General features: G+C 50.4%; 1 protein-coding gene across 2 annotated transcripts; it reads left to right on the top strand.

Moving 5' to 3' along the window:
• The first annotated feature begins 1,576 nt into the window (after positions 1 to 1,576).
• HEATR3 (HEAT repeat containing 3) lies at positions 1,577 to 25,682 on the top strand. 2 transcript variants are annotated; one of them, XM_008152344.3, is made up of 15 exons: positions 1,577 to 1,869; positions 1,983 to 2,155; positions 3,408 to 3,495; positions 5,341 to 5,453; positions 7,921 to 8,030; positions 9,324 to 9,464; positions 10,835 to 11,112; positions 15,012 to 15,102; positions 15,191 to 15,351; positions 15,598 to 15,680; positions 16,699 to 16,835; positions 17,104 to 17,192; positions 19,801 to 19,944; positions 20,961 to 21,137; positions 24,959 to 25,682. In XM_008152344.3, the coding sequence occupies exons 1-15, from the start codon at positions 1,732 to 1,734 to the stop codon at positions 25,079 to 25,081; spliced, it is 2,046 nt and encodes a 681-aa protein (XP_008150566.2). In that variant the 5' UTR covers positions 1,577 to 1,731; the 3' UTR covers positions 25,082 to 25,682. The 2 variants fall into 2 exon arrangements, with proteins under 2 accessions (XP_008150566.2, XP_054566828.1); XM_054710853.1 differs by lacking the exons at positions 20,961 to 21,137; positions 24,959 to 25,682 and adding an exon at positions 18,754 to 18,995 and having other exon boundaries at positions 19,801 to 19,864.
• The last annotated feature ends 1,822 nt before the right edge of the window (positions 25,683 to 27,504 follow it).

The following is a 27,504-nucleotide window of genomic DNA, read 5'->3' as shown; positions in this document are numbered from 1 at the left end:
GGGGATACCTGTAGTACTTTCAACAATAACGATTAAAAAGAAGAACTGGTTAGGTCCTTAGATCTTTCTGGAATTATCAGCTACTTTGCGTATTTTAATTAAAGCCGTGCAACTTCTCTCCTAGGAAGATATGCTGTGTACATGCACATACTTGGCATGCATTTGGAGAGGATTTCCCAGATTTCCTGGTGCCAGCCTCCTTGGAGTCCATTGGCTCCAAGAAAAACTTTTGTAAAAGGTTTTTTATACCTTTACTTCTAGCAGAACAATTCATTTTCCAAGCAACCCTTTGCTCTGGTTGAAATAGGCCCAAGGGTTGTTGCCAAGTTAGTTTCTCCTCGCTGCCCTCACCCTCTCATACCCGCTTCCCCACTACCAGGAAGTTATTCCTTGAGGCTACTCCTCTGATTTCATATGCGGGGCAGACAGTCTCAGGTTTTCAAAGTGACTTGAGATCCCAATGACTTAGTAAAGACAGGCAGCACCAGAACCCAAGTCTCTGGACTCGGATCAAAAGGATGTGTGAGTGTGTGCGTGTGCGTTGGACTTAATTCATGAGCTATTACAATGTTATGGTTAGGAACACAGACTATGCCAGGCTGGATTTGAATCTCAGATCTGCTACTTGCAACTTTCCTTTCCTCGTTTTATCTAAAATACAGGGTGGAGCAAAAGTAGGTTTATAGTTGTGAGCATGCAAAACACATTTATTCTTGTATTATTATTGCATTATTGTCCATACAAATGACTGTAAACCTGCTTTTGCCCAACTCTGTATAGGGTTCGTCAATCTTCCAGGTTTATATAGAGTATTAAACATGTTAGTTCATGTAAAGCACTTGGCTACAAAGTCATTGCTTAGTAAATCTGTAAATCCTAAAAGTTAAAAAAAAAAAGAAAAAAGATCCCACTGTTACAACCTTACCCAATGTCAACATCTCAGTTGAAATAACCATGAGGGAATTCAGTATGTATTTTGAACTAAGGAAACTAATGAATAGTGGATTAAATGCCAAGAGAAAGGATATTTGGCCTCTAATGTAGTGTTTATTATGTGCCAGTCTCTGTTCTTAGCATCTTTAACACTAACACTTAATCCTATAACTGCATTAGGTATATTTTATTGATGTCTCCATATCACTGATGAGGAAACTGAGGCAGAAAGATTAAGGAACTTATTAAAGGAGTCCATTCTAAATTATTAACTGGGATTTGTCTGTGTCAGGAGTTGTGCTAGGCACCAGGGACACAAAATCGTGGTTAATATTTTTTGAGCACCTACTGTACCCTAGGCTTGGTGATAGGTGCTTTACATAATTTTATTTAAGCCTCACAGTTACCTTGCTAGTTAGGTATCCTTAATCCCATTTGATTATTATGGAAATTAAATTTGATTATTTGGCTCAGTAGCCATAAACGGCACCAGCTGGCGGGAGGTGCATTCCGTAGTATCATTCAAATCCAGCCGCCTTCCCAGGAAATTCCACAGGACTCCGCCCCTCAGCCAGGTATGGCCCCGCCCACCCTCTCTACGCCTGCGCGCTCCTTGCGCCAGGCCCCTCCTCTCTCGCGACGCGGCGCGCGCCTGCGCACTGCTGTCCATGTGGGCTCCTGCCGTCAGCCGGCCCAGGTGAGCCGCCGCGCGAACCGCCGCCTCGGCCAGGCCCTGCCACCAGCCGGGCAGCCGCCACCGCCTAGCCGTTGCCGCCCCCTCTCGGTCTTCACGTTGCCATGGGCAAGAGCAGGACGAAGCGCTTCAAGAGACCTCAGTTCTCCCCTACCGGCGACTGTCAGGCCGAGTTGGCAGCGGCGGCGAACGGGACTGAGCTGGAGGAGGACGACGGGCCGGCGGCGGAGCTGCTGGAAAAGGTGGGGCGCGGGCTCGCGGGCTCGAGGTGCGGGGCGGGCCGAGGGGAGCGGGCTGCGGCCCAGCCCCCGGCGCCTGCGCCCTGCTTTCCCTCTGACCCTGCTCCCTTCCGCAGCTCCAGCACCCAAGCGCCGAGGTCCGCGAGTGCGCGTGCGCGGGGCTGGCCCGGCTGGTGCAGCAGCGGCCGATGCTCCCGGACCTGGCGCGCCGGGACGCCGTGCGCCGCCTCGGGCCGCTGCTGCTCGACCCCAGCCTGGCGGTGAGGGAGACGGCGGCCGGCGCGCTCAGGTGAGCGGGAAGGGCGGCCGGGGCGGGGCCTCGGGTCCGGGCGGCAGTGCGTCCAGCCTGCGCCTTCTGTGTGCCACGCACCGTCGCTGTACCATTGCATCCTCGGTACACCTGTCCTTGGCAGCGCGCGAGCGCCTTGAGCCGCCCAGGCGTCCCCCACCCCCATTTGCAGAAGAGGGATTTGAACTCAGACCCCTGAGTCTCCCACCCTTTCCAGCGTCCTCCCCTCCACCTGCCCAGCGTCCTCCCCTCAGAGCCTAGCGCACATTGTCCCCTCTCCCTCTCCAGGAACCCTCCAGAGTCCCGAGATTCAGGAAACGCTCCCAGTATAAATGTGCCAGGGCTTCTGGGTGCAGGGGATTTTAATCAGGCAGCACATTGGGCAAGAGAGCCGAGATCCCTGCCGCCGCAGAGCCCGTGCTGGTGCGACAGACAGCAGATAGTGAGCCGTGCTCTGGAGAAAACCAAGAGGAGGATGAGTTGGGGGTGAAACGTTACTTTAAAGTGGATGCCTTCTAGGTGACAGCTGACGGAGGAGAGAGCCAGAAAGGGGGCCGCGCGCGGGAGGGGGGAGCGGGAACAGCAAAGAAGGGAGGCAGCAGAGGCCTTGGCATGGGTAAAGGATGGAAGGTTAGTGTGGCTGTGTCTGCTAGGGCCGGTGCTGTGGGAGAGGAGCCTGGAGAGATAGACAAGGGCTTGGGGGTGCAGGGCTAAAGGACCAATTCATTCTAATGGGATCAAGGAGTGGCATGATCCCATTTTCCTTTTCAAAAGGGCACTCTGGTGGCTGTGCAGCCAGTGGACTGTAGAGGGGGCAAGAGTAGATGTTCGTGCTTGTCGTCCTTACAGCTCTGTCTCTACGGATTGTGTTTCATCCATTGACTTAGAGGTCAGGGGTGCTTCAGGGATGGCCTTCTCAGTAGGTTCCAAGACAGGGGCCCTTCACATAAGATTAGGCTGTGATTTACGCGCATTAAATAGGAAAAGTCTTTCCCCCGCCCCATCCCTATAGGCGCACACCCATATGTTCTCAGATGGGCTTGTTGCATGACTAAGTCGTTGGTTTACATCGTGTAGGACAGGGGTCAGAACGGGTGGGAATCCAGGGATTGGTTCTGCCACATCTTACCAAAGTAATAAGCAATTTCGTCTGGGAAACCTTAATCCTGGTTAGAAACAAATTCATTTGAGAGCTTCCTGGTGTTTTGTGATGTGCTCTGAAAGTAACCCATGTCTTAAACTTCTCGTGTAGGAATCTCAGTGCTTGTGGAGGTTTTGAGGTTTGCGATGACATGGTGACTAAGGACATCATGACGCCCCTGGTCCCACTGCTTCGGGAGGTATGCAGTCTCTACAGTGTCCTGGGGCCAGTTGTGAAATGGAGCGTTTGGTATACAAACTTGGTGTTTTGTGTGTGTGTTTTTGTGTTAGTACTTGGGTATTATTTTGTCTTCCCTCAAAACATCCTATGGGAAGTTTGTTTCTTTTCCTGGAAACACTGATCTCCTCGTTGATAGCAGCCTCTAGTTGGCCCCCACTACCTTTATCTGTATGCTAGTTGGAAAAGACCTTCCTGACACGATAGACACACTCCTTTAGACTTTAAACTTCATACAATAAAATAATAAGCATTACTTTTTTTTAAATATGTTTCTTTATTGATTTCAGAGAGGAAGGGAGAAGAAGAGAGAGATAAAAACATCAATGACGAGAGAGAATCATTGATAGGCTGCCTCCTGCACACCCCTACTGGGAATCGAGCCCACAACCCAGGCATGTGCCCTTGGCCGGAATCGAACCTGGGACCCTTCAGTCCGCAGGCCGACGCTCTATCCACTGAGCCACGCCGACTAGGGCAGCATTACTTCTTTATGCACCAGGTGCTCTTTTACATACTGTTAAACCCTCACAGCAGTCCACTTGGCATCTGTAAAATATCTGTATATTTTTTTTTGCCTGAAAGATGACATTAAGTTCCCAAATTTAATATGATGGCAACTTTTTTGCATGATACGAGTTCCGGGATCAAGGAGTTCTCTCCCTGGCGTGCCTCTGATCCACGACGCTGTCCTGACGGGTAATTTTCACTCAGTGCTATCTCAAGGTCATCCAGTTCTGATGAGAGGCACCAGTCTTACTCCTTTGTAAAGCAGTGGTTCTACTAGGAGTGATTTGCCCCACAGGAGACATTTGGCAAAGCCTGGAGCCATTTTTGCTGGTCACAGCTGGGGCTGGGGCTGCTCCTGGCAGGTAGTGAGCAAGGATGCTGCTAAACCTCCTGCAGTGCTCATGTCAGCCCCCCACAGGAGAGACTCGTCCGGTCTCAAACACCGGCCGTGCCAAGGTGAGAAGCCCTGCTTTAGGGGATGCTGTGGATCATGCTTGAGGCGCAGTACCACAGGGTGGTTCCCAGCACCCACTTCGGAGCCAGAACGCCTGGGTCTGAATCCCAGCTGCACCACATAGCACGCACCCCCGCAGCAGCTCTCTGTACCCCCATTTCCTACCGGTAGTGGGAGACGGGGGATGATAGTTCCCCTGCTCCGTGGGTTTGTGGTGAGGGTTAAGTGACTTACTGTGTGTGAAGTGCTTAGACCGGTGCCCGGCATTTAGAAGGCACTGTGTAGATGCTAGATCTTGCCACGTGTTGGTTTTCTTTGCCTTATTTACTGTCTTTATCACATTAGATAAAATACTTTGTATCGATTTTACATTTTCATTTTTTTGTTTGTTTTGTTAATCCTCACCTGGGGATATTTTTTCCATTGATTTCCACAGAGAGTGGAGGAGTGGAAGGGAGGCGGGGAGAGAGAGAAACATCCATGTGAGAAAGACATGCCAGTCGGATGCTTCCCGCATGCACCCCGATGGGGGCAGGGATCCTGAAACCCCAGTACGTGCCCTGGCTGGGAATCGAACCTGAGACTCCTTGATCCTCAGGCCAACGTTCTAACCACTGAGCACCCGGCCAGGGCTACATTTTCATTTCCATGTGCAGTGCTTTATAACTAGTTTGTCCAATGACTTGTGACCCTTTCTTGTCTGTATCTCTTGCCAAAGGCGGGGAGCAGGCTTATTAGGCACTGTAATTTCTGATGTTTAGTTTTTGAGATTCTTTGCTATCATTAGCTGTTTGGTTTAATTGTTCTTTTGAACCGGGTGCTAATTTTGATATTTGGTTACAGTGTAGTGCTAGACTGGATTCAAACGAGGTGCCTCCCCGGGAAGAGAAAGAGCAGGACAGAAGTTCTGTTGAGAACATAGCCAACGAGGCCGTGAACGTGCTGTGGAATATCTGGTAAGGTGCTCTCCGCCCCCGCCCCGCCGCAGCGCCGCTCAGCCCCAGAGGATGCTCTGCTCTCCTCGGTGCGCCTGTAAGCCCGGGGTGCTGACCCTGGGTAGGCGGTCAAGTCAGGTGCTGAGTCCTCCTTCCCGGCTGAGTCCCTTCCCTCATCACTGCATCTTTTCCTGCTTTTCCGCTCTTGTCCCCAGTCGTTACTACTAACCAAAATACGGGGAGTCTTGGCCACTGGCACGTACCGCACACCCTTCCCCCCACCGCCCAGATCTTTTTTTTTAAAAAATTTTTTTTAATTGATTTTTTACAGAGAGGAAGAGAGAGGGATAGAGAGTCAGAAACATCAATCAGCTGCCTCTTGCACACCCCCCACCGGGGACGCGCCCGCAACCAAGGCACACGCCCCTGACCGGAATCGAACCTGGGACCCCCGAGTCCACAGGCCAACGCTCTAACCACTGAGCCAAACCGGTTTCGGCCGCCCGGATATCTTAAGTGGCAGTTGTCTTAAAGCCAGCAGGCCCCAGTGCAGTCGCTGCTTTGGTCTGGTGTCTGGAACGAGACCGGGACCACACCGCTCAGTGGTGCTTGACTCCCTGACCCTGCGCTGCCATGCGACAGGGAAGCAGGGGCCTGGAAGGAGCTCCATTCCAGGACTGCAGCAGCCGTGGCCTGGGCTGCGCTTGCTCTTAGGAGTGGAAATGGCTAGAAACACAACCTGGATCTCCTTTTTTCTACCCCATTTTATGTTCTCCTTTTTTAGCACAATTCTGCCGTAGTTCCTTCTGTTCAGTCGGCAGCAATTGTAACTTCTGGCCTAAAAGCACAGGTATTTCTTAGAAGACAAGGTTCAGTTGGATCTGAAAAGCTGCCGACACAGCAGCCCGAACTTGCCTTTGGCTCATGGGAAACTAGTGCACGCACGCCCCAGCAGCACGGGAGAGCCGATGTGCGGAGACAGCAGCGGTGCACCATGCAACTTTATAAATGTTTTTATTGGTTTCAGAGAGGAAAGGAGAGGGAGAGAGAAACATCAGTGAAGAGAGAGAATCATGGATCGGCTGCCTCCTGCACGCCCCCCCACTGGGGCTCGAGCCTGCAACCCAGGCCTGTGCCCTGACTGACTGGGAATCGAATTGTGATCTCCTGGTTCATAGGTCAACCATTGAGCCACGCCGGGCACGTACCTTTAACTTACAGAAATTGTTGAACTTGGAGATTCTCTAGAAATTTCTCTGGGAAGAGCCTGAAAGTGTGGTCTCCTCAGTGATCTCTTTCCTGCTGCCTGTGAGCCCTCTCTGTGTCATTGCCACTTCCACGTTGGCTTTGTAGTTTATATTGTAAATATACTTACATACATGTGTATGTTTACTGTCTCAGTGCATGTGTGCTTACCTTCCTGACTGTGCCTGACTTGACTGTGGGCTTCTTGAGGGAAGGCTCACAGAGTGTGCAGTAACTAGAGAGAGAGAGAGGAAGACAGGAACAGGGTATGTTTCAGTTCGTAGGATTGGATTTAGTGATGTAGCCAGCTTAGCTATTAGTGTGTCATATGTGCATGTGGTATGTATGGGGCAATACTTTCTCTGGAAACATGGCTGTCATTGTTACAGTTAGCTCTGTTTACCCTGTATTTAGTACATATGTTAATAGCAGTGATAACACTAATTCTGGTTCTTTTATTAACAGACAGTACGATTTTTAAAAATATTATAGCAGGATCTCCATTGCAGACTGTAAATTCTGCTTGTTGTGATTATAATAGTCTAAAAAGAATGGCTAAAATTAATTCTACTTTTTAAAAAATATATTTTATTGATTTTTCACAGAGAGGAAGGGAGAGGGATAGAGAGTTAGAAACATCGATGAGAGAGAAACATCGATCAGCTGCCTCCTGCACACCCCCTACTGGGGATGTGCCCACAACCAAGGTACATGCCCCTTGACCGGAATCGAACCTGGGACCTTTCAGTCCGCAGGCCGACGCTCTATCCACTGAGCCAAACCGGTTAGGGCTCTACTTTCTTAAAATGCGTGCCTTTGGGGATAAGCACAGAGGCCTTTTAACTTCCTGTCACTGCGGCCCGGTAGAAAGCACTGGCCGACCCAAGGAGCCACACTAACAAACTGTGTGGTCCTGGGACAGGCCCCTCACCTCTGGGTCTCTCATCTGGAAGGAAGTAGTTTCTCAGCTCTTCCAGCTCTGACCGCCGGTGAGAAGATGGGGTGCAGGTAGAGAGAGGGGCAGAAAGAGCCCACTGGGACAGAGAAATAGACGCAGACACCGGCCATGTTCCTGTCCAGAGAATACGGTGGCAGTAGTTTCTTCGTCCATAAAAACGGCGGGTGTTTGACTCCAATTCTGGTTCTGTTATAAAACCTGACTGACTTTTCCATGAATTTCTGTGGTTGATTTCTTAATGGGAAAATGTGAATAGTAAAACTACTTCTTCCCCCTTCAATTTAGTGAATGCAGTAACAGAGCAGTGTCTATATTCAACAAAGAAGGGTGTTTGGAGAGCGTATTGAAGTATCTAAGTAGGTTTCCCACCAATGTTGACCTGGCCATTTCAGCAGGTAAGTGAAGAAACGGTGATGATCTACGTATGTGTCGCCTTACATGAAAATGTTTATTCAGATAGAGCATGTTTTCTCGTGTGCAAATGCATGGCTGAGTCCTGTTTGTCCTGAATCTTTTAAAATCTGTGGTCAGTACTTACAGTCAGTTTTCCTGCTCTTCACGCGGAAAGGGAGGAAGGCAGTTAATTGAGCCTGTGTGGCTTCTGCTGTTCCCATTCGCAGAAGCCGCTCGCTTCCTGAGCTCCCGTCTCCCATTCACGGAGAAGCAGTGACCCACAGCTGCCAGGCCTCGCAGCCAAAGGTCATTGGAATCTGGACCTATTTAAAGGCCTTGTACCACTTTCTCCTACTTTTTTTTAAAACATGTTTTTTATTGATTTTTAGAGAGAGAGGAGGGGAGAGGGATAGGATAGAAACATAGGAACATTGATGAGAGAGAAGCATCATCAATCAGCTGCCTCCTGCACACCCCTATTGGGGATCGAGCCCACAACCCAGGCATGCGCCCTGACCGAGATCGAACCGGTGGCCTCTTGGTTCATGGGTCAGCGCTCAATCACTGAGCCACACCAGCCGGGCTGCTGTCTCCTACTTTGAGCATAAAACTGTAAATCTGGGCTTTTTTTTGAGGGAGGAAAATAAATGATTGAAATTTCTCACAGGCCTGCTTCCCTTCCGTGGGATGGCAAAGCTGCCCCACCCCCCTCCTCCTGTCCATGGGGTTAGAGAGCTCTTGGTGAGGTAGGAGACCGAACCGGAGAACTTGGAGTAGAACGGAGAAACAATTGAGGCAAAGCATCCCTTTTCTGCCCATAATACTAGGAGGCATCCTCTATTTAGCTCTGCATTCTCCTGGCAGGGACAGAGCGCATTCCCCTTAATGATGTTTCTCTGGACTCTAATGGGTACTTTTAAAAGCACAGAAAATAAAAATAAAAAAGGGAGGTGGGGGAACAAATACTACTGGGAAAATTTAAAAATCTTTTTCTTAAAATGGACTCTTTGACGGGGGAGACTGTGAGTAAATGTGGAGTTTTATAAACAGTGGAACGAGGAAATTGGCAGGTGACTTTTACTCTCAGAGGACGGTTTTTATTACAATAAGAGTTTCAGGAAAGTTAGCTCTTAGCTTTTAGAAGAAAAACGTCACTTCTATTTTTGTGTCTTTAGACTTGTCAGAGATTTATTTGTCTTGTTTGAATTCAGGGGAGGAGTTAAATGGAGTTATTTTGGTGTAAGTTACCCTCGCAGAATTCATTGTTTGTGAGCATTTCATTCTTGTCTTCCTAGCATATTGTTTGCAGACGGTAACTGAAGATAACCCAGAGCTACTGAAATCCTTCGGTGCCTCAGCATTGCGTGTGCTGGAATCCGCCATGCGGGCTCCTGTCAGTTCCATGGCATACATCCTGTTGAAGACACTGGTGGCAGGTAAAATTTAGCCAGCTGTGACAGGGTGCTTTTCAGTAACCTGTGGTAGAGATAGGAGGCTGAGATTCCTTCTTTTCACCAATCCAATCTGTGCTTATTATGTCCTGAAATTTTATTTTTAAATGTATTGATTTTTTACAGAGAGGGAAGGAGAGGGATAGAGAGTTAAAAAGTCAATGAGAGAGAAACATCAATCAGCTGCCTCCTGCACACCCCCTACTGGGGATGTGCCTGCAACCAACGTACATGCCCTTGACTGGAATCGAACCTGGGACCCTTAAGTCCACAGGCTGACGCTCTATCCACTGAGCCAAATCAGTTATGGCTGTTCTGAAATTTTTAATATTGAAGTGGAGACCCTGAATTCAAGTGGTGTGCATAGCTGGGAAGCCTCCTTGAGTCAACTTGTTTTCAGTGTAACAGATACTGTTGTCTGATGAGAAATGCTGCTCTCAGGGTCCCCTTACTAACCAGGAAGGTCAGAAATGGGCTGTGGGCATCAAGACGTGACCACTCACTTTAAAAAAAAAATACATTTTTATTGATTTCAGTGAGGAAGGGAGAGGGAGAGAGAGAAACATCAATGATGAGAGAGAATCATTGATTGGCTGCCTCCTGCATGGCCCTCACTGGGGATCCAGCCTGCAACCCAGGCATGTGCCCCTGACCAGGAATCAAACCATGACCTCCTGGTTCATAGGTCACTGCTCAACCACTGAGCCACACTGGCCAGGCTGTATGTACCACATTTGGTTTATCCATTCATCTGTGATGGACACTTGGGTGGCTTCCAGCGTCTGGCTGTTGAATAATGCTGCCGTGAGTATTTGGATGCAAATATCTGTTTGAACCCCTGCTTTCAATTCTTCTGGGTATGTGCCCAGGAAGCATTTTTAACAGTCACGTTTTACACAATTGGCCTAACTACGGTACTTAATGGTAGCTCCTGTTCCATTTTGATATGATTGTGCTGCCTGATTGGTCTGTGCGTGAGACCTTGGAATTTTTAGTACATTCCATTCCACCCTTGGAATATAAGAAGCTGCCTCGGAGAGCAGCTCAGGTTGAGATGAAAGAAAGAGGCAAATGAAGTTATCATTTTCAGAGAAACTCGATCGGTGCTCCTGGTCTGTTGCGAGGCGGCGTACCAGAGGAGGGCCTGAGAGCCAAGGAAGGGAGAGGCTGTGAGGGCCGTAGTAACAGGAGCTGCCTCTGCACAGCTTTCTGCCATTTCCCAGAAACCAAGCAAAGGCAGTGGGGTCAAGACTTTTGAAATTACAGCTGAGCTTAGAGAACCAATCTTGTGGAAACCGCAATTAACAAAAGGCTTCACAGGCGATTCCTTTGTCCTTGCGCTCATTTGTTCCCAGGCACAGTTTGGAATCTAAAGGACATTATTCCGTCCAAGAGTCAAGCAGAAATCATAAGCGCCATCCTCAAGATCTTATCCGAAGTTCTGGAAATGGATGCTGGCGCAGTGGTCATTCAGATGAAGGAGGCCGAGACGCAGAGGCTGAGAACCGCCGCGGAGACCGAGGAAAGGTTAGAGAATGCGAACGGCGTGGGTCTGACCGAAGACGACGAGATGGAAGAAACTCCTCCCAAGAGAAGGGTCAGGAGGAAAACTTTGATCTCAGATTTACTTCCGGTAAGTCGGGTCGGTGCTTCCGACATGGGTCACACAGAGGTTTTCTTTCAAGAGCTACCCTAAGTTTTGTAGGAAAGTGTGAGAGCAGAGTTAACGAGAAAGTGAATTTCAGTAAAAATCAGTGCTGCATGCCTACTCCTAAAGGGAAAAGAAATCCTGTTTAAAATGAAACGTTTATATACAGGAGATTTCAAAGATGGGACAGAGCAAAGGGTTACAACACTTCAGAAACACATGGTCATCTCCCAGCTGCTGTGTCTCCTCAGTGCCTTCCCACGCTGCCTCCCAACTTACCCAACTAGAGGAACTTTCACTCTGCTTGGATTGTCCAACCCAGGACATCTTTGTCTCTTTTATTTTTTTAATATATTTTTGTTGATTTCAGCAAGGAAGAAAGAGAGAGAGAGATAGAAACATCAATGATGAGAGAGATTCATTGATCGGCTGCCTCCTGCATGCCCCCCACTGGGGATGGAGCCCGCAACCCAGGCCTGTGCCCTGACCAGGAATCCATTCCTGACCCCCTGGTTCACAGGTCGATGCTCAGCCACTGAGCTCCGCTGGCCAGGCCTCGTCTCTTTTGTCTTAGTGCTGAGCCTCACCAGGTAGCAGGCCAGGCGATCCTGTGCCCACTGCTGCTCACAGAAGAGGCTGGGTGATCGGGAAGATGAACAATGGCTGGTGGTTTTGCTGATTGGGTGATGGAGGTGTGACGTTGGCACGAGGGTGCGGGAAACATTTTAGTCGAGCTGGTAGGCCGAGAAAACGCTCCCGAGGAGGAGAGCAGGTGGTCAGGGGGACAGGGAGGACCGGAGCCTGCTCATTCAGGTGCACATCTGTGCTGCCGGGTGCCAGGCTCTGGGCCAGGTGCTGACAAAGGAAAGGTGATTAAGACGCACTTCCTATCTTCAGGGACCGCCTCCATCGCGGGAGGAGAGGCACGCGGTAGTGACTTGCTGGCATGCCTGTGTTGGGACCGTAGGGGCTGGGCGCAGGCCTCCCGGGAGCTGTGTATGTAGAGGAGGCGGAGGACGGAAGAGGCTGTCAACACTCTGGACAGGCACCTGGGCCGCCTAGAGGCTGGGCCGCGCCAGCATGGTGAGAGCAGGCGGCGCAGGAGGCTGTTGGCGCCATCCCAGAGGGGCGGAGGTCTGAGCTGGAAGAAGGCACGGACGTCCCCACACTGTACAGCTTCAGGCCAGCCCGTCCTCCTTCGTGTCAAACGACCTGACACTGAGGCTGCGAGTGCCTTCGAGTGTTGATAAGGCTGTGCCCAGAGAGAATTCCCCCGTTGAAATGTGCCTGAAAAGAAATCTGTCAGCGTACTACCTAGTTGTGTTCAGTCTCGCAGAACATGAATTGGTGGTGTTCAAAAGACAGATGTAGTTAGGGCTACTGTTCTAGCCCCTGAATAGCTGTCAGGTGCAAAGCTGTGTCAGGGGTGGGGTGGACATTGCCCTTGAGTTTCTTGCAAGTCATAGAGTGTCGCCCTGGCCATTGGCCTCTGGTTAGGGCATCTACCCGCGGACTGAAGTGACTCAAGTTCAATTCCAGTCAAGGACACGTACCTAGGTGGAGGGTTCAGTCGGGGTGTGTGCGGGAGGCACCCATTTGATGTGTCTTGCCTCTCTCACGTCGCTGTATGTCTCTTCCCCCTTCCTCTCTCTCTGAAAAGCAATGGAAAAAATATCCTCATGTGAGGATTAACAGCAACAAAAAGTATGGATACTTAACTTGTATTTAGAGATTTACTCCCCTAAGTATTCTTTAAAAATAGAACGTTGCTGCTTATAAAATGCAGTGTTTTCTTATAACAGAAGCTTGCTTTTTAAAGTCTGTTGACATAACTGAGTCGACTGGGTGATTAACATGCCAGTCGGCCAGCCAGTGTGTAGGTGCCCGTCGGCTGCCAGCCCTCCTGCTGGTACGTGCCCGGCATACAGACGGATAGCCGTCAGCTCCGGTCTCCTCACTGCCCAGGGCCTGTGCAGGAGTCCTTTAGAACCAGAACCTGCAGTCGCAGCATTTACCGCAAGAAGCTGCCGTCACGGTGTAAAGAAAGAAGCAACACAGCTTGTTGTTTAACACAGGCCCTCGCTACCCCGCGCCCACAGCTGCCAGCTGTCAAACCGCAGTCTGTTCTCATCGATGTCCCCACTCCCCTCCACTCCCAGTGTTCTGAAGCAGATCTCTGCTCTCATAACATTGCCTCTAGAGTGGCTCCTTCTGTCACTTGGATGACAGTGAGAAGCAGGGATATGTTCTGAGCAGGAGAGTTGCATGGAAAGGCCAAAGTTCACTCAGATGCTTCTAGGCCAGATCTGCGTGCCTTTTTAGGTGGGTAAGAGCCCAACAACAGCCTGTCTCGTTTACACATTTTTGTTTGGTTGAGTACCATACTCACAGCAAAGAGGAATGATTTTTACATTCATTCTTGCCAGCAATAAAAGGAGTACAAATATTAAATGAGCTACATCTCTTCAGTTAGCCATTTGCCTTTATTTTTCAAGAGCATGGTTCAAAATTACAGTTACATTGTTGCACAGGAAGAGGCTGGAGCATAATAAGGAAGTGTATACATTCTAGGGACTATGTCACTGTCTCTAGTTTGTTTGCTTGATTTTTAAAAAAATGTTTGATTTTTAGAGAGAAGGGAGAGGGATGGAGAGAGAGAAATATTGATGAGAGAGAAATATCCATTGGCTGCCTCCTACACGCCCCCTCCTGGGGATCCAGCCCACAATCTGGGCATGTGCCCTGACTGGGAATCAAACCAGCAACCTCATGGTTCATAGGTCAACAGTCAACCACTGAGCCACACCAGCTGGGCAGGTCTCTAGTTTTTAAGCTCTGACGCATAAATCTGACAAGTAAGATATCCCAAGTACGCCAAAACCGGTTTGGCTCAGTGGATAGAGCTTCGGCCTGCGGATTCAAGGGTCCCAGGTTCGATTCCGGTCAAGGGCATGTACCTTAGTTGCGAGCACATCCCCAGTAGGGGGTGTGCAAGAGGCAGCTGATCGATGTTTCTCTCTCATCGATGTTTCTAACTCTCTATCCCTCTCTCTTCCTCTCTGTAAAAAATCAATAAAATATATTTAAAATGTATTAAAAAAAAAAAAAAGATATCCCAAGTAATCTGAAATATTCCACACTAGTGAAATGCTTAATAAATTATAGTGCATCCGCCATTCAGACAATAAAATTTACATGATTTTTAGCTTATGCACGGTTTTGGGATGTCCGTAAGCTGTTTCACTTTCCATGGGTGATGTGTGCATTGAGCTCGTGTAAATCTATCCAGCTCCTCCTAAGAATGGTAATTGACAAGGTCGTGTTAACTTATTCCCGGGGGAGAGGGAAGCCCCCTCTCTTCAGTGTTACAGGAATGCCTCCTGCATCCTCAGGGGAGCCGGGAAGCTGCCGTCCCACTCCTCAGCGAGCTCCGGGGCGGGCAGGGCTGCTGGGAGTTCTCAGGAGCGCGGCCTTCCTGAGGAGACGTCGGGCACTGACAGCGGGTTTGTCACTGGCCTGTATCCGTGCCTGGCGTCTGAAATGAACGCTCTGTTTCACCTCAGTGTGCTCAGCCACTTCTTACACACCCGGCTAAGTTTCAGGGGGAATTCAGCTCACGGGCCTGAGTATTTCTCCGTCTCTCCAGCTAGCTAATTGAGTGTCAGCCTGTGAACCAGGAGGCCACAGTTCCATTCCCCGTCAGGGCACAGGCCCGGGTTGCGGGCTTGATCTCCAGTAGAGGGCGTGCAGGAGGCAGCCAGTCAATGATTCTCTCTCATGGATGTTTCTCTCTCTCCCCCTCTCCCTTCCTCTCTGAAACCAATGAAAACATATTATTAAAAAAATGCTTTCCCCGACACTGAGAGCTGCTGTTGGTTTCCTAGCCCACTAACGAGGAGCTGAGAGAGGCCACGGCGCTGCTGACGGCGCAGCAGACGGCGCTGGAGATCATCGTCAACATGTGCTGCAGCGAAGGTTCGTTCCACCCCCCGCTCCCCTGGGCTCCACAGCTCCCGCCCGGCCTCGCTCACCCACCCCAGCCCCACTGCTCTGCACTCCACAGATCCCTCGGACGACGAGTGGGAGGAAGAGCTTTCCAGCAGCGACGAGAGCGAGGCGTTCATGGAGAGTTCCCTCAGCGACGGCGGGGGGCAGCTGCTGTCTCCCCTCTGCCTCTCCCACGAGACGCACGCTGCCCTCACCAACTTCCACATCCCCAGGAAGGTACTGGCTCCCCGGCCAGGCTCGCCGTGCAGCTCGGGGAAGGCCTGGGAGGCTGCTCGCTCTGTGTGCAGGGGAAGTGAGCTCACCTGGGTAACCGGGGGCTAGGCAGAATGCAGGCCTGGAAGTGGGCTGAGGCAGTCCCGGCCGACGGCCATCTCCCTTAGCAGCCTGCCGCGCTGGCTCTGGGGGGGGCGCTATAGAAAGAGTCTACTCTTTAACTTCTGCTCTCCGCCTTTTCAAGTCCAGGTGTTTGAGAAAACTGCCTTTCCCAGCAGCGCTGCAGTGGACGTGTGTTCCAGGAGCCCCACGTGGAAACCTTTGGTTAGAAAGTAAGACCTTGTCTGTTTTCAAAACCATTTGTCGCTGCTATGCTGCGAAAGGTGGACCACTCAGTGGGAGGTGCCGCAGCCCCGGTTCCCGAGTTCTGTTCCCGAGTTTGTGCCCTGGAGAGGCGTGTGCTTAGGGCACAGAGACCCGAGCGTGTGCTCAGCAGGGGGTCCATCGGCAGCAGGGGGGTCCATGCATTTGGCGTTGTCATGCAGTGGAATGCAGGCAGCAGTAAGCAGAATCCGAGCTAGATCTTGTCCCCAGCATCGCGCCCGAAAGGGAGGCACACAGGAACATGCGCACGGCTTCAGGTGCTGCTTTAAATATACGGTCATTGACTCAGAGCGGAAGGAAGAGGGGGGGAGAGAGAAACATCAATGGTGAGAGAATTCTTGACTGGCTGCCTCCTGCACGCCCCCTATGGGGGATTGAGCTGCAACCTGGGCCTGTGCCCTGACCAGGAATCAAACCGTGACCTCCTGGTTCTTAGGTCAGTGCTCAACCACTGAGCAGGGCTGATTCCGTTTTTATAAAGTTCAAAAGCAGGTGATGCCAGGCTGTTTTGTTTAGGGATGCGTACGTAGGTGGTAAACCTGTGAAGAAAAGCAAGGAACTGTTTCCCATCGAAGTCCAGCATGGTGACCTTCAGGGGTCAGAGAGGTGGGGCGTGGCAAGGAAGGCCCGGGCTGTGAGGGTGCCAGCGTGTGCGTTTCTCTCCGGGCTGCACGGCCGTTGGCTTTAGACACTGGTAAACGGGACGTGAATTGACGTGCTTGCCGTAGGGAGGCCCCATTTCACAGCTACAGGTGGACAGAAAGACGCTGCGTGTGCAGGTCTCTAAGGCCCGTGCCGTGTGCCCGGAAGGGGGCTGCGCCTCGGGGCCTGGAGGCTCGGGCAGTGTGATTGGGGTCTGTGCTGGCTGCCACCCCTGCTCCCTGACGCCCCGAGGCAGCACCGGAGCGCGGGGTCCGAGGGGGCGCTGGTGGAGAAGTAGACGGCGTTCTCCCGCTTCCGCTGCAGGATGAACACCGTGCAGTGGCGAGCCCTCGTGTGTCTCCAGAGCCTCGTGTCCCTGCTGGAGGTGGAGCACCTGGGCGGGGCGCCGGCCCTCCAGGCCCTGGCGCAGCACCTGTCCACCCTGCTCTTCTCTCAGCCAGGTAAACTCCCAGGCCTGCCGTGGGCACCGCTCGGAGCGGGACTTCCGAGGGGCGGGAACGGGAGCACGCCTTGTCACGGTCGTTGCAGTCGCTGCCGTCTTTCAGAGTCACGTGTGCGGTCGCACGGGCCTTCCCAGGAGCTCGGCTTCCATCTCGCAGCGTGTTTATGACGATGGCCTGTGTCCCACTTCCCGCGCTCGGTCTGGATCGGCCCCTTTGCACAGAGCCGCTGGCCTTGGAGAAGGCCCTCACACCTCCTCTGTTTCAGACCTCGCCAAGCACGCGGACTTCCTGGAAGCCATCAGCAGCGCCTTGAGGGCCCTTCTGCAGACCATGGCCGCCAAGAACATTGCTCAGGTGAGATGTGCACAGTTCTGCGCAGCCGGCCAGGAGCCTCACAGGGAGGCCAAGTGGTGACCTCACTGCTTGGGGGTGCTTGTTTCCATTCCGAGGCCTGGTGAGGAAAGCAGAGGTGCCTCCTCCCGCCGCCGCGCCCTCCTCCTCCCGCCACCGCCCCCTCCTCCCACCGCTTGTGCCTCCTCCTCCCACAGCCGCACCCTCCTCCCACCGCTTCTGCCTCCTCCTCCCACCACCGCACCCTCCTCCTCCCACCGCCCCCTCCTTCTCCCACCGCCGCCCCCTCCTCCCACCGCCGCCCCTTCCTCCTCCCACCGCCGCCCCCTCCTCCTCCCACCGCCGCCCCCTCCTCCCACCGCTTCTGCCTCCTCCTCCCACCGCCGCCCCCTCCTCCCACCGCCCCCTCCTTCTCCTCCCACCGCAGCCCCCTCCTCCTCCCACCACCACCCCCTCCTCCCTCCGCTTCTGCCCCCTCCTCCCTCCGCTTCTGCCCCCTCCTCCCGCCGCTTCTGCCCCCTCCTCCCGCCGCTTCTGCCCCCTCCTCCCACCGCCACCCCCTCCTCCCTCCGCTTCTGCCCCCTCCTCCCGCCGCTTCTGCCCCCTCCTCCCACCGCCACCTCACCACAGGCGTTCTTATTGGTGCAGCTTCTTGACATCGGTGCGTAAAGATTTTCTCTGCTCACCATCTGTCTCCTTAAAAGCATGTTATTACAGACGTTTTCAAGCACGCCCTCCTGACCTCCACAGCCATCCACCTCACCTCGGTGCGAGGCGCCTTTTCCCTGAAATGTTTAACATTTTATTCAGGAAATTGTCAGACTTTCCCACAAGCAGAGATGGTGGCGTGTGGTTATAACAGTGTAAGGAACCCCACGCATCGTCACTGTCACGGGGTGTCAGCCGGTCGTCAGCATCCCGTGTCCATTTCATTTGCCCCCACTACACGTTCGTGGCTGCCTCCCGGAGTACCTAGTTGAACGCAAGTCACGTTATTTCACCCCTAAGTGAACTTTTTAAACCGTGACCACAATTCCATCACCAGCCTCGCAGATGAGCGGCCATTGCTTGGCTCTCAGCGATGTGTGGTCTGAGAGCACGCTCCCTGACGGTCAGTCCTCTGTCACCTCCGTCACCACTCTGGTGACCTCGCTGTGTCAGGGCCCTGGCTTCCCAGCGCCTGGACCTCCTCCCGGGCACTCCCTGGCCACGCCCCCAGGGCCTCCCACACATCCCACGCTGCCCCTGGCCCCAGAGTTGACTGGGAATGTTCAATACAGTGTGTGCTGCTGACTTCTCATATGTATTCTTCAAGCTTTCCTTTGTGTATTGGAGACCTTTTTCCAGGAACGTAACTTTTGATTCTGTGACCTGGGGATGAAAGAATGCCCGCCTGCCGCGTGGCTGTTGGGAGGGTCAGAGACCCTCCCTGCAGGGCTGGCAGGAACCGCAGGCATTTCACTGATGTGCCATGGTGCCAGGCGGCCATCGACGGGGCCAGCGGATGTGAGAGGAACTGCTCAGGCTCGGGCTCAGTGACTAAGAAAGTACCCTCTGCGTTCAGGTCGTACGTCCTCGGGCTGGCTGTGTGTTGGGCCTGGGCTTCGAGGGTTGGAGCTGGCAGGAGCCTGGCTCCCGAGTGCTCGTTAGCAGAGGACACCGAAGGCTGGACTTGCTGAGGGACAGCTCCGGGCCCGGCCACAGCTGTCCTGCCGCCGGTGGCGCTCACACACACCCTGGGCACTTACCCGGGAGTCAGACGGCGCAGCACGCCTGCCCACCGCCTGCCCGCTCTGAAAGGCCAGAGTTAGTGGAGCTTTTCCATTCGACTGGTTTCTGGTTCAGACGTGAGCTCGATGATGTAGGGCAGCTCAGGATTCTTGTGTAGGAGGACAGCCCACATGTAGTGAGAGCTGTGTGTGTGCTGTCTGACCCTCCTAGCAGCTCTGTGACGATTATCAAGTTGCTGACGGGGAGATGGAGGGTTCAGAGGGCTCAGGAACGGGGCTGGGTCGCCAGGAGGAAGGAATGGGGCTGGGACTTGAACCCAGGGTGTCACGTCCAGGTCCCAGGCCCTGGGTGCCCACGCTGTGCTGCTGCTCCCAGGCAGCAGGATGTCGCAGCCTCCCGGGACCACATCCACACGCGTGTTCAGATTAGCTCACACGGGGAAGTATCCCTGCACAGCGGGGCATTGTGTCAGCTAATGGCTTCACAGTCCTTCGGAGTGCTCTTACCGCGCACAGGTTCAGCCAGGTTTTGTTACAGCCACGCGATCCTATCACGTTTTCAAACAAGAAATGAAAAGCAGTGGGAATCTCTAGTCTGTGTGCACTGAACGGACGCCTTCGGATGGACTAGTGGGAGCGGAAGCCCTTCCGCAGGCGCACGGTGACGGGGGTGGACGGGGGTGGACGGCGACAGTGCCACCAGCCGGCCTCCCCTAGCTCCACGGCCAGCTGTACTGGGAGTGAGCAGAAATGTAGCAGCTTCTTTGCTGAGAGCTGCTGTTCTCGGGACAGGCAGCCTGGGGGGACCCCCCTCGGCCGTGTCGCACGTGCTGTGGCGTTGGCTGAGCTTCGTCTTAATTGCTCGTCTCCTCCTCTAACAGTGCATGACCCCCGACCAGCTGATGACGCTGTGCAGAGCCGGCATCCAGAGTGGCAGCGTCGGCGTGAGAGTGAACATGGTTAGCATTTTGGGAATCACAGGCAGCGTCCTTGCCAAAGAAGATGGTGCACTTGAAACACTCAAGGTACCTCAGTGGCTTCCGACCTAAAAGGTTGTGATTAGAAGTGGAGTGTGGGGTGTGGGGCTTCAAAAACGTCGGTGGACGTCATGAGACGAGATCAAGTTAAGAAGCTGCTTCCTGGAGGGTGTTAGTAAAACGCACCCCGATGTGAAGGGTGTGAAGTGGAAATGCTGCCTGAAGGGTTAGCTAGACACGCACATTCAGATGGAAAACCGAGGCCGAGCAGTGAACAGACTGTCCGCGCTCGCCCTGCTGCTCACGTGGAGCCAGTTTGGAGCTCTCAGCACGTCCACTCTCCCACCTGTGGACCAGGCGCCCAGACAGGGTGCGGCGTCTGCGGTGGGAGGGCTGCCGTCAGCGGGCAGTGGCGAGGTGGGCGTCTCAGAGGCCGGCACAGCGGAGCCACCTGAGACTGTGCTGTGTTCAGTTTCCTGTTTTGCCTGTGAGTGTTTGTCTTATACTCAAAAAGCAGGGTTTTTGTTACAGACGACATTTCTATGCATTTTTACACCACGGGGAAAGTCTTTTTGAGGGAGACAAGGAAAACTTAATGATTTTCTAAATTGATCTTTCATGTATCATTTATGGACCTTAATTCATTCTACTTAGGAATATAAACTAATACGTTTCATTTATCTTGCTTACATTTTACTTGTATATTTATAAACGTGTTAAGTCTTTTTTTTTTTTTTTTTTTTTTTAAATATATTTTATTGATTTTTTACAGAGAGGAAGAGAGAGGGATAGAGAGTTAGAAACATCGATGAGAGAGAAACATCGATCAGCTGCCTCCTGCACACCCCCCACTGGGGACGTGCCAGCATCCAAGGTACATGCCCTTGACCGGAATCGAACCCGGGACCTTTCAGTCCGCAGTCCGACGCTCTATCCACTGAGCCAAACCGGTTTCGGCCGTGTTAAGTCTTTTAAAAGCTCTCCTTTGCCCCTGGCGTTTGATGTAAAATGTGCTTGGGAATGGCCCTGAGCGCTGGATGACGGGTGCCTTCTGTCGGCCGCAGACCATCGGGTGCTTCCTGCTGGAGGTGGCCACCAAGGACCCCTCGCTGGTGGTGGTGGGAGAGGCCCTGGACGCCCTCTTCGACGTGTTCGCCGACGGGAGTGAGGCTGAGAGGGCCTCGGTGCAGATCCGATTGTTATCTGCCCTGAAGGAGTTCCAGCCAGTCTTCAAGATGAAGGTATGAGGCCGCGGTCAGAAATGCTTCCGCCTCAGCGTCCGGGGAGGGGCGGTGTGGTCCTCCCAGCGCCTCCGAGAGCCTGGAGCACCGTCGCCTGCGGGCTGCGTGCCCGCTCAGTCACCCCGAGCTGCGCTCCATCACTGGGACCGAGCCACATGGCGGCTGCGCTCTCCTTTCTGTGCGTTGAGTGATGTCACAGTGATGTCCTCGTGGGTGCGCTGTGGTCTGGGGCCCACAGAGCTCCTCACATCTTCACCTGATCTTGTGTCCTGCAGTCCATCCAGTTGAATTCGTTGTCATGGATACTTCCCTTTGGTGCTCTGAGAAAAAGGCAAACGCCTGGCCCGGCCGGTCGGTGGGGAAAATGGCGCCACGTTCATTGGCTGTTTTATTCTTTCATCAGAAGCATCAAAGCTAACTTTGAGTCAAAAAATAATTTTCCAAACCTCTTTTGGGGGCATTTGGAGAGAGACGAAGGATTTTACAACAGCCTTGAACCACATGGTTTAAATTTACCGTTCCCTTCTTACCTAAATCTTAATTTTTAAATTGTCATTTTTTAAAAACAAAAGTATTTGTGTTTTTCACGTTTAGATTTTAAATTCAATATTCCCTGTTAAATCTTGGGAGAGTAGAGGTTTTGATGGAAAGTTATCCTGCTTTCTGTTGGTTTCCAATATGCATTTATTTGATCTAAGAAGCTTTAAACATAGAATTTCAGGCCTCATGGAAAGAACTCTGTGGTAAGTTTTAGGTGGATATGATTGTATGACTAGAAACTTAAATTTCCTGAAAAAGTTTTAAGACAAAGTAGTTTCCATCCAGCTGGGTGGCTCAGTGGTTGAGCATTGACCCCATAAACCAGGAGGTCACCGTTTGACTCTGGTCAGGGCACATGCCCAGGGTGCGGGCTCGATCCCCAGTGGGGGGCATACAAGAGGCAGGTGACATGATTCTCTCATTGATATTTCTCTCTCCCCCTCTCTATTCCTCTCTGAAATCAATTAAAAAACAAAAAGTTTTCTTTTCCACAAGAAAAGAAACCAGAAACTCAAGCTGTGCCCAACTTCTGCCATTGTCATGTCTGTAGTGGGTGTCAGTTTAGGAACATTAACAGCGGTTTGTTTTTATATAATGTTAATGTCAGCCCAATAAATTTAATTACATTAAAAGGTGCATGATCTTTATTTTTATGGATCACATACTGTTATTCCATTTTCCTTGAAAGTGGAAATGTTACAACCAAAATACAGAACAACCGTCATCCAGAACTGCTGGAAAGCTGGCTGAATGGAAGTCCTACAACTAGAGAAGGAAAGAAGAAAGCACACTGAGACTGGTAGGAGGTGCAGAGGCACAGAACAGGCTGTTCCGGCACCCACGTGTACCTCCTTTTTAATCAGGAGGGAGATTATCTCTGCAGAGGCCCCCGGAGGAGCAAGCGGACCCAGCCCCACACCAGACCCCCAGCCCAGGGTCCCAGAGCTGGAGAAAGAAGTCCCTACAGGCAGTCAGAACTACGAGCTGTAAAAACCAGTGCGGATTGGGGCTGAGTGACACACAGGCTGCTGGAGACCCAGCTGCTCCTCTTTAAAGGCCGGCACTATGAACTGAACTTACAAGGTCCTGCTTCCTCTGAGCTCCAGCACCAGGGCGAGGCTCTGGGGAACACAGACACATATGAGGAGGAACTGGACTGTCTGGCATTGGGGCAAGAACCAAGGGCAGCTTTCTCCCAGACGGAGGTGCTCACAGGGATCATTGTTCCTATGCTGGGACCTCCCCAGTCGCAGGGCTGACTGGCAGCCATTTCTGTTTGCTCTGCCCTGGTGATTCCCTGAGACCCAGCCTCATCCAATTTACACCCCACCCAAGCTATGTGCACCGGCTTTTGCGTATGAATGGCCTGTCCTTGCTCGGGCTAAAATCTCTCAAACAAGCTGCAGCTGGATCAGCGAGCCCCAAACCTATCAGTAAAAGGCCCAAGACCTGGCACCAGCACCAGCCTGCCTTGCTTCATAGCTGGGCCTCATCTGGGCACTTCCAACCCTGATACAAAGAGGAGGAATCTAAAGATCTCTCTGTAGCTCTTGCTGGGTGGCCCCAGGCAGTGGCTGACTTGCACCTCCCTAAGAGACCCAAGAGCCAGTATACCAGTGGTCAGTGTCAGACCATACCAGATTACAACACTTCACATCCATAAGTGACACACTCAAGGGGCAGACTCGGTGAGCACTGAAGCAAGTCCTGCTGCATTGGGGTGTCTCCTGCACAGCAGCTCTCCCACTATAGTTGCAGCTGGTCCTCACAGCCAATTGTCTTGGAGGTCAATTCCTCCCAGTGATATCAACAGCAATCAAGGCTCAACTACAACAAGACAGTACTCACAGCCCACAAAGGGGTGCCCTAGAGCTCCAAGCTCAGGTGAGGGGCGGGGCTGAGACACTGGGCCCTATAGAATACCTAATACACAAGGCCACTCTACAAGGAGACATAGCAGCTCTACCCAATGTACAGGGAAGCAGCCAAAATGTGGAGACAAACATGTCACAAATGAAAGAAATGGGAGGAAGCAAACTACTGGATATAGAGTTCAAAACCATAGTTATAAGTTACTCAGGAATCTTCTAGAAACCTCCAAAGAAAATGGATAAGGACTGGTCAGAAATTAAGCATACACTAACTGAAATAAAGAATAATGTACAGGGATTCAAAAGTAGAGTAGAGGATTCTGAAAGTCAAATCAATGATTTGAAATAGGAGGAAGCAAAATACACCCAAGCAGAAGAGCAAAAGAAAAAAGAATCCAAAAATATGAAGATAGTGTAAGGAGCCTCTGGGACAACTTCAAGCATACCAACATTCGCATTATGGGGGTGTCAGAAGAAGAAAGAGAGCAAGATACTGAAAACCTATTTGAAGAAATAATGACAGAAAACTTTCCCTACCTGGTGAAAGAAATAGACTTACAAGTCCAGGAAGTGCAGAGAACCCCAAACTAAAGGAATCCAAAGAGGACCACACCAAGACACATCATAATTAAAATGCCAAGGGCAAAAGACAGAGAATATTAAAAGCAGCAAGAGATAAACAGTTAGTTACCTACAAAGGAATACCCATACAACTGTCAGCTGATTTCTCTCAACAGAAACTATGCAGGCCAGATGGGAGTGGCAAGAAATATTCCAAGTGATGAATAGCAAGGACCTACAACCAAAATTGCCCAGCAAAGCCATCATTTAGAATTGAAGGTCAGATAAAGAGCTTCACAGACAAGAAAAAGTGAAAGTCCATCATCACCAAACCAGTATTATATGAAATATTGAAGGGTATTTTTTAAAAAGAGGAAGAAGAAGAAAAAGATAAAAAAGATGAACAACAAAATGGCAACAAATACACACCTATCAACAATTGTATCTAAAAATCAAAATAACCGAATAAGAAATCTAATGATCAGAATAAACTGGTGAATAAAATAGAATCAGAGGCATGAAAATGGAAGACTGATGATTCTCAGAGGGAAGGGGGTGAGGGGTGGGAAGAGATTAGACAAAGATCTAAGCATATATGCATGACCTATGGACACAGACAATAGGATTGAAGGCCTGGGCGGGGTGAGAACTGGCTGGATGGGGGTAGAGGGCAATGGGAAAAGAAGAGAGACATCTGTAATAATCTCAACAATAAAAAAAAATGAAAATGTTTCACCCAATTCCAGCAGCTGTCTCATTCTGAAAATAAATACACCCAAAACGAAATGCTGTCTGTACGTAAAGGAATTAGTAATTTACACCAACTCGTGTGTGGTTTTCTTTTTGCAGATCCGAAAAGAAGGGAAAGGCAAATACAGTCCAGATCAGCTGTGCGTGCTCGACAACGTGAAGATGAACTTGAGGAGGTTTGTCGCTTATCAAGAGACTGTTGAGAAAAGACTGACTGCTTGACCCGTTGAAAGAGAGCAGTTCTTGTCCCAAAGTGTTCAGCTCCACAGGGTTCCTTGGCGTGTGCACATTTCCGAAAGCCGCTGGTCAGTGTCTATTCCGTGTGTTAGTTTGAAGTTCTCAGAACTTCGGAGCTGTCAGAAACTGTCCTTCCTGGAGCTCTGGGACCGGGCGGCGTTTCTCGAGCTCTCTCCGCCTCGGTCACCAGTCACGGGAAGGCTGGGAGCATGGAGGAACCTCAGGTGGTGCTCGGTGAGCAGTGCAGAAACTTGACTGAATTTTGAAAAAACAGGAAAACCAAAAGCATTGCTTGGATGTTCTTTTAAGTCAATATCGTTTTATATTAGCTGAATTTTTAAACGATTTGAAGACAAGCTTGATAAAAGATTTTTGGTATGAAGTATATCAATTATGTTTACCTTTTGTGAAGTGAATGAATTGAATTTGTATTCCACTATTTCGTAGAATGTACGAAAGAGCTAATGAGGTTATTATCACCTTCTATATAAACAGATCAGCTCAATATATTGCTTTGTAACCTCCTTGTTTAATTTGATATGTCATCAGAATTGGAGGAAAATATTTTTAATAAATACATTTTTAATCAAAAGCTTTGTGTCTTACAAAATCTTTTTTAAAAATACCAGATAGACCCTAACCAGTTTGGCTCAGTGGATAAAGCGTCGGCCTGCAGACTCAAGGGTCCCAGGTTCAATTCCAGTCAAGGGCATGTACCTTGGTTGTGGGCACATCCCCAGTGGGGAGTGTGCAGGAGGCAGCTGATCGATGTTTCTCTCTCATCAATGTTTCTAACTCTCTATCCCTCTCCCTTCCTCTCTGTAAAAAATCAATTATATATATATATATATATATATATATATATATACATACACACACACACAAATATAATATATATATATATATATATAAAATACCAGATAGTCCTGTTTCTGAGCATTTGCTTGCTGATGGTCATAGTTGTGAATATGTGTGAGGTATTAAAACCAAGACTTAAGCAGGAACCATCAGCATGACTCAACGTCGCAAATTATAAAACATTGAGAGAAAGTAAACCTAAATGAAGGGAGAAATCTACCATGTTCATGGATTGGAAGATGGTATTTCTTCCCAAATTCATCTATAGATTCGTGGCAATCCTGATCAAAATCCTAGCAGGGTTTTCTGTAGAAACTGACAAGCTGGCACTAAAATTATGTGGAGGGGAGAGGACCTGAAGTATACAAAACAACGTTTAAAAGGAAGAAGAACTGTGACCTAGTTCCTAGGTCAACACTCAACCACTGAGCCACGCCTGGGCTTGAAGGGGGTTCCGCTTTCCGCTCTCACCTCGAGGCCTGCTTACTGCTTCCGTTGGTAACTCCCACTGAAAATGTCAAGGTCTAACATGTTCTTTTACTCTGTCCCTTCTTTTGAGTTAAAAGTACACCTTCATTTTACTGTTTAACCAAAAGGAAATGTGGTGTCTTGTAGAAGATTCTCAAGTTTTTCCCTATTAGAAAAATGTATATCTTCAACTGAAACTGTTTGGGTCCACTTAATTGAATAATTCCTCATTTTAACGAACGGAATTAGCTTGAGTTGTTTTTTTCTATGCCAAGTGAGAAATTACAAGCAAGTGGTTTCCAGTATCTGCTTCAGTATATTTTTAGCCTCTCTGATTTCGTATGGGAATCCTAACTAGGAGAACACAGTTGCCCTACAATTTTAATGTTTTCAGCTATGTATGCCTGGCCATGAACTGCTGACTTCAGTTACATTTAGTCTGAGTGAAACCAGGAAAACACCTTCCTGCTGTCATTTGTAGGAACCCGTTTCCTGAGTTTGTGTAACATAAAGACACTTAAGCTTATTCAAGTAAAATAGGAAGAAATGAAGTATGTCTTTTCTAATGTAAACTATGGAATTAGCATGCGCTGGAGTGATTTCTCCAAGGGAGTTCAAGTAGTTACCTGCCTTCTCTTTTCTATCAAAGATTAGTGTAATGTTTAAAATCATCACAGTCTTGAAAACATTGCACAGGCTCATGATAAAACTCCAAAATTTACACGAATTCGTGCAGTTCACAATTTGATAAAATAACGTGATCAATACCAAAAAAAACAAACAAAGCTCAATGAAAGAGGGACGTGTTCGCCTTTGGTCTTCACTCACCGGCATTACAAGGTAATAGAAGTTCTGCAAAACCAGAAGACGGCATTTCCCATGGTTCTATTGGCAAAAGTCCTATTCCCTTTCCGGTGGTGGTCATCCTCACCTGAGGATATTTTTCCACTGATTTTTTTAGAGAAAGTGGAAGGGAGGGGGAGAGACAGAAACATCGACGTGTGAGAGACACATCGATTGGTTGCGCCCCAACCAGGGCCAGGGATTGAGCCTGCAACCGAGGTACATGCCCTTGACCGGAA

The sequence above is a fragment of the Eptesicus fuscus genome, chromosome 21 (assembly GCF_027574615.1).
Source record: "Eptesicus fuscus isolate TK198812 chromosome 21, DD_ASM_mEF_20220401, whole genome shotgun sequence".
In the NCBI taxonomy this organism is placed as follows: domain Eukaryota; kingdom Metazoa; phylum Chordata; class Mammalia; order Chiroptera; family Vespertilionidae; genus Eptesicus; species Eptesicus fuscus.
This window is presented reverse-complemented; position numbering and strand designations above follow the sequence as displayed.

Excerpts from the sequence above, each read along its gene's own strand:
- HEATR3 (XM_008152344.3), top strand. The coding sequence starts at position 1,732 with ATGGGCAAGAGCAGGACGAAGCGCTTCAAGAGACCTCAGTTCTCCCCT. Across the intron at positions 5,454-7,920 it reads AACGTGCTGTGGAATATCTG|TGAATGCAGTAACAGAGCAG; the intron begins GTAAGGTGCTCT and ends CCTTCAATTTAG. Across the intron at positions 15,103-15,190 it reads CAACATGTGCTGCAGCGAAG|ATCCCTCGGACGACGAGTGG; the intron begins GTTCGTTCCACC and ends TGCACTCCACAG.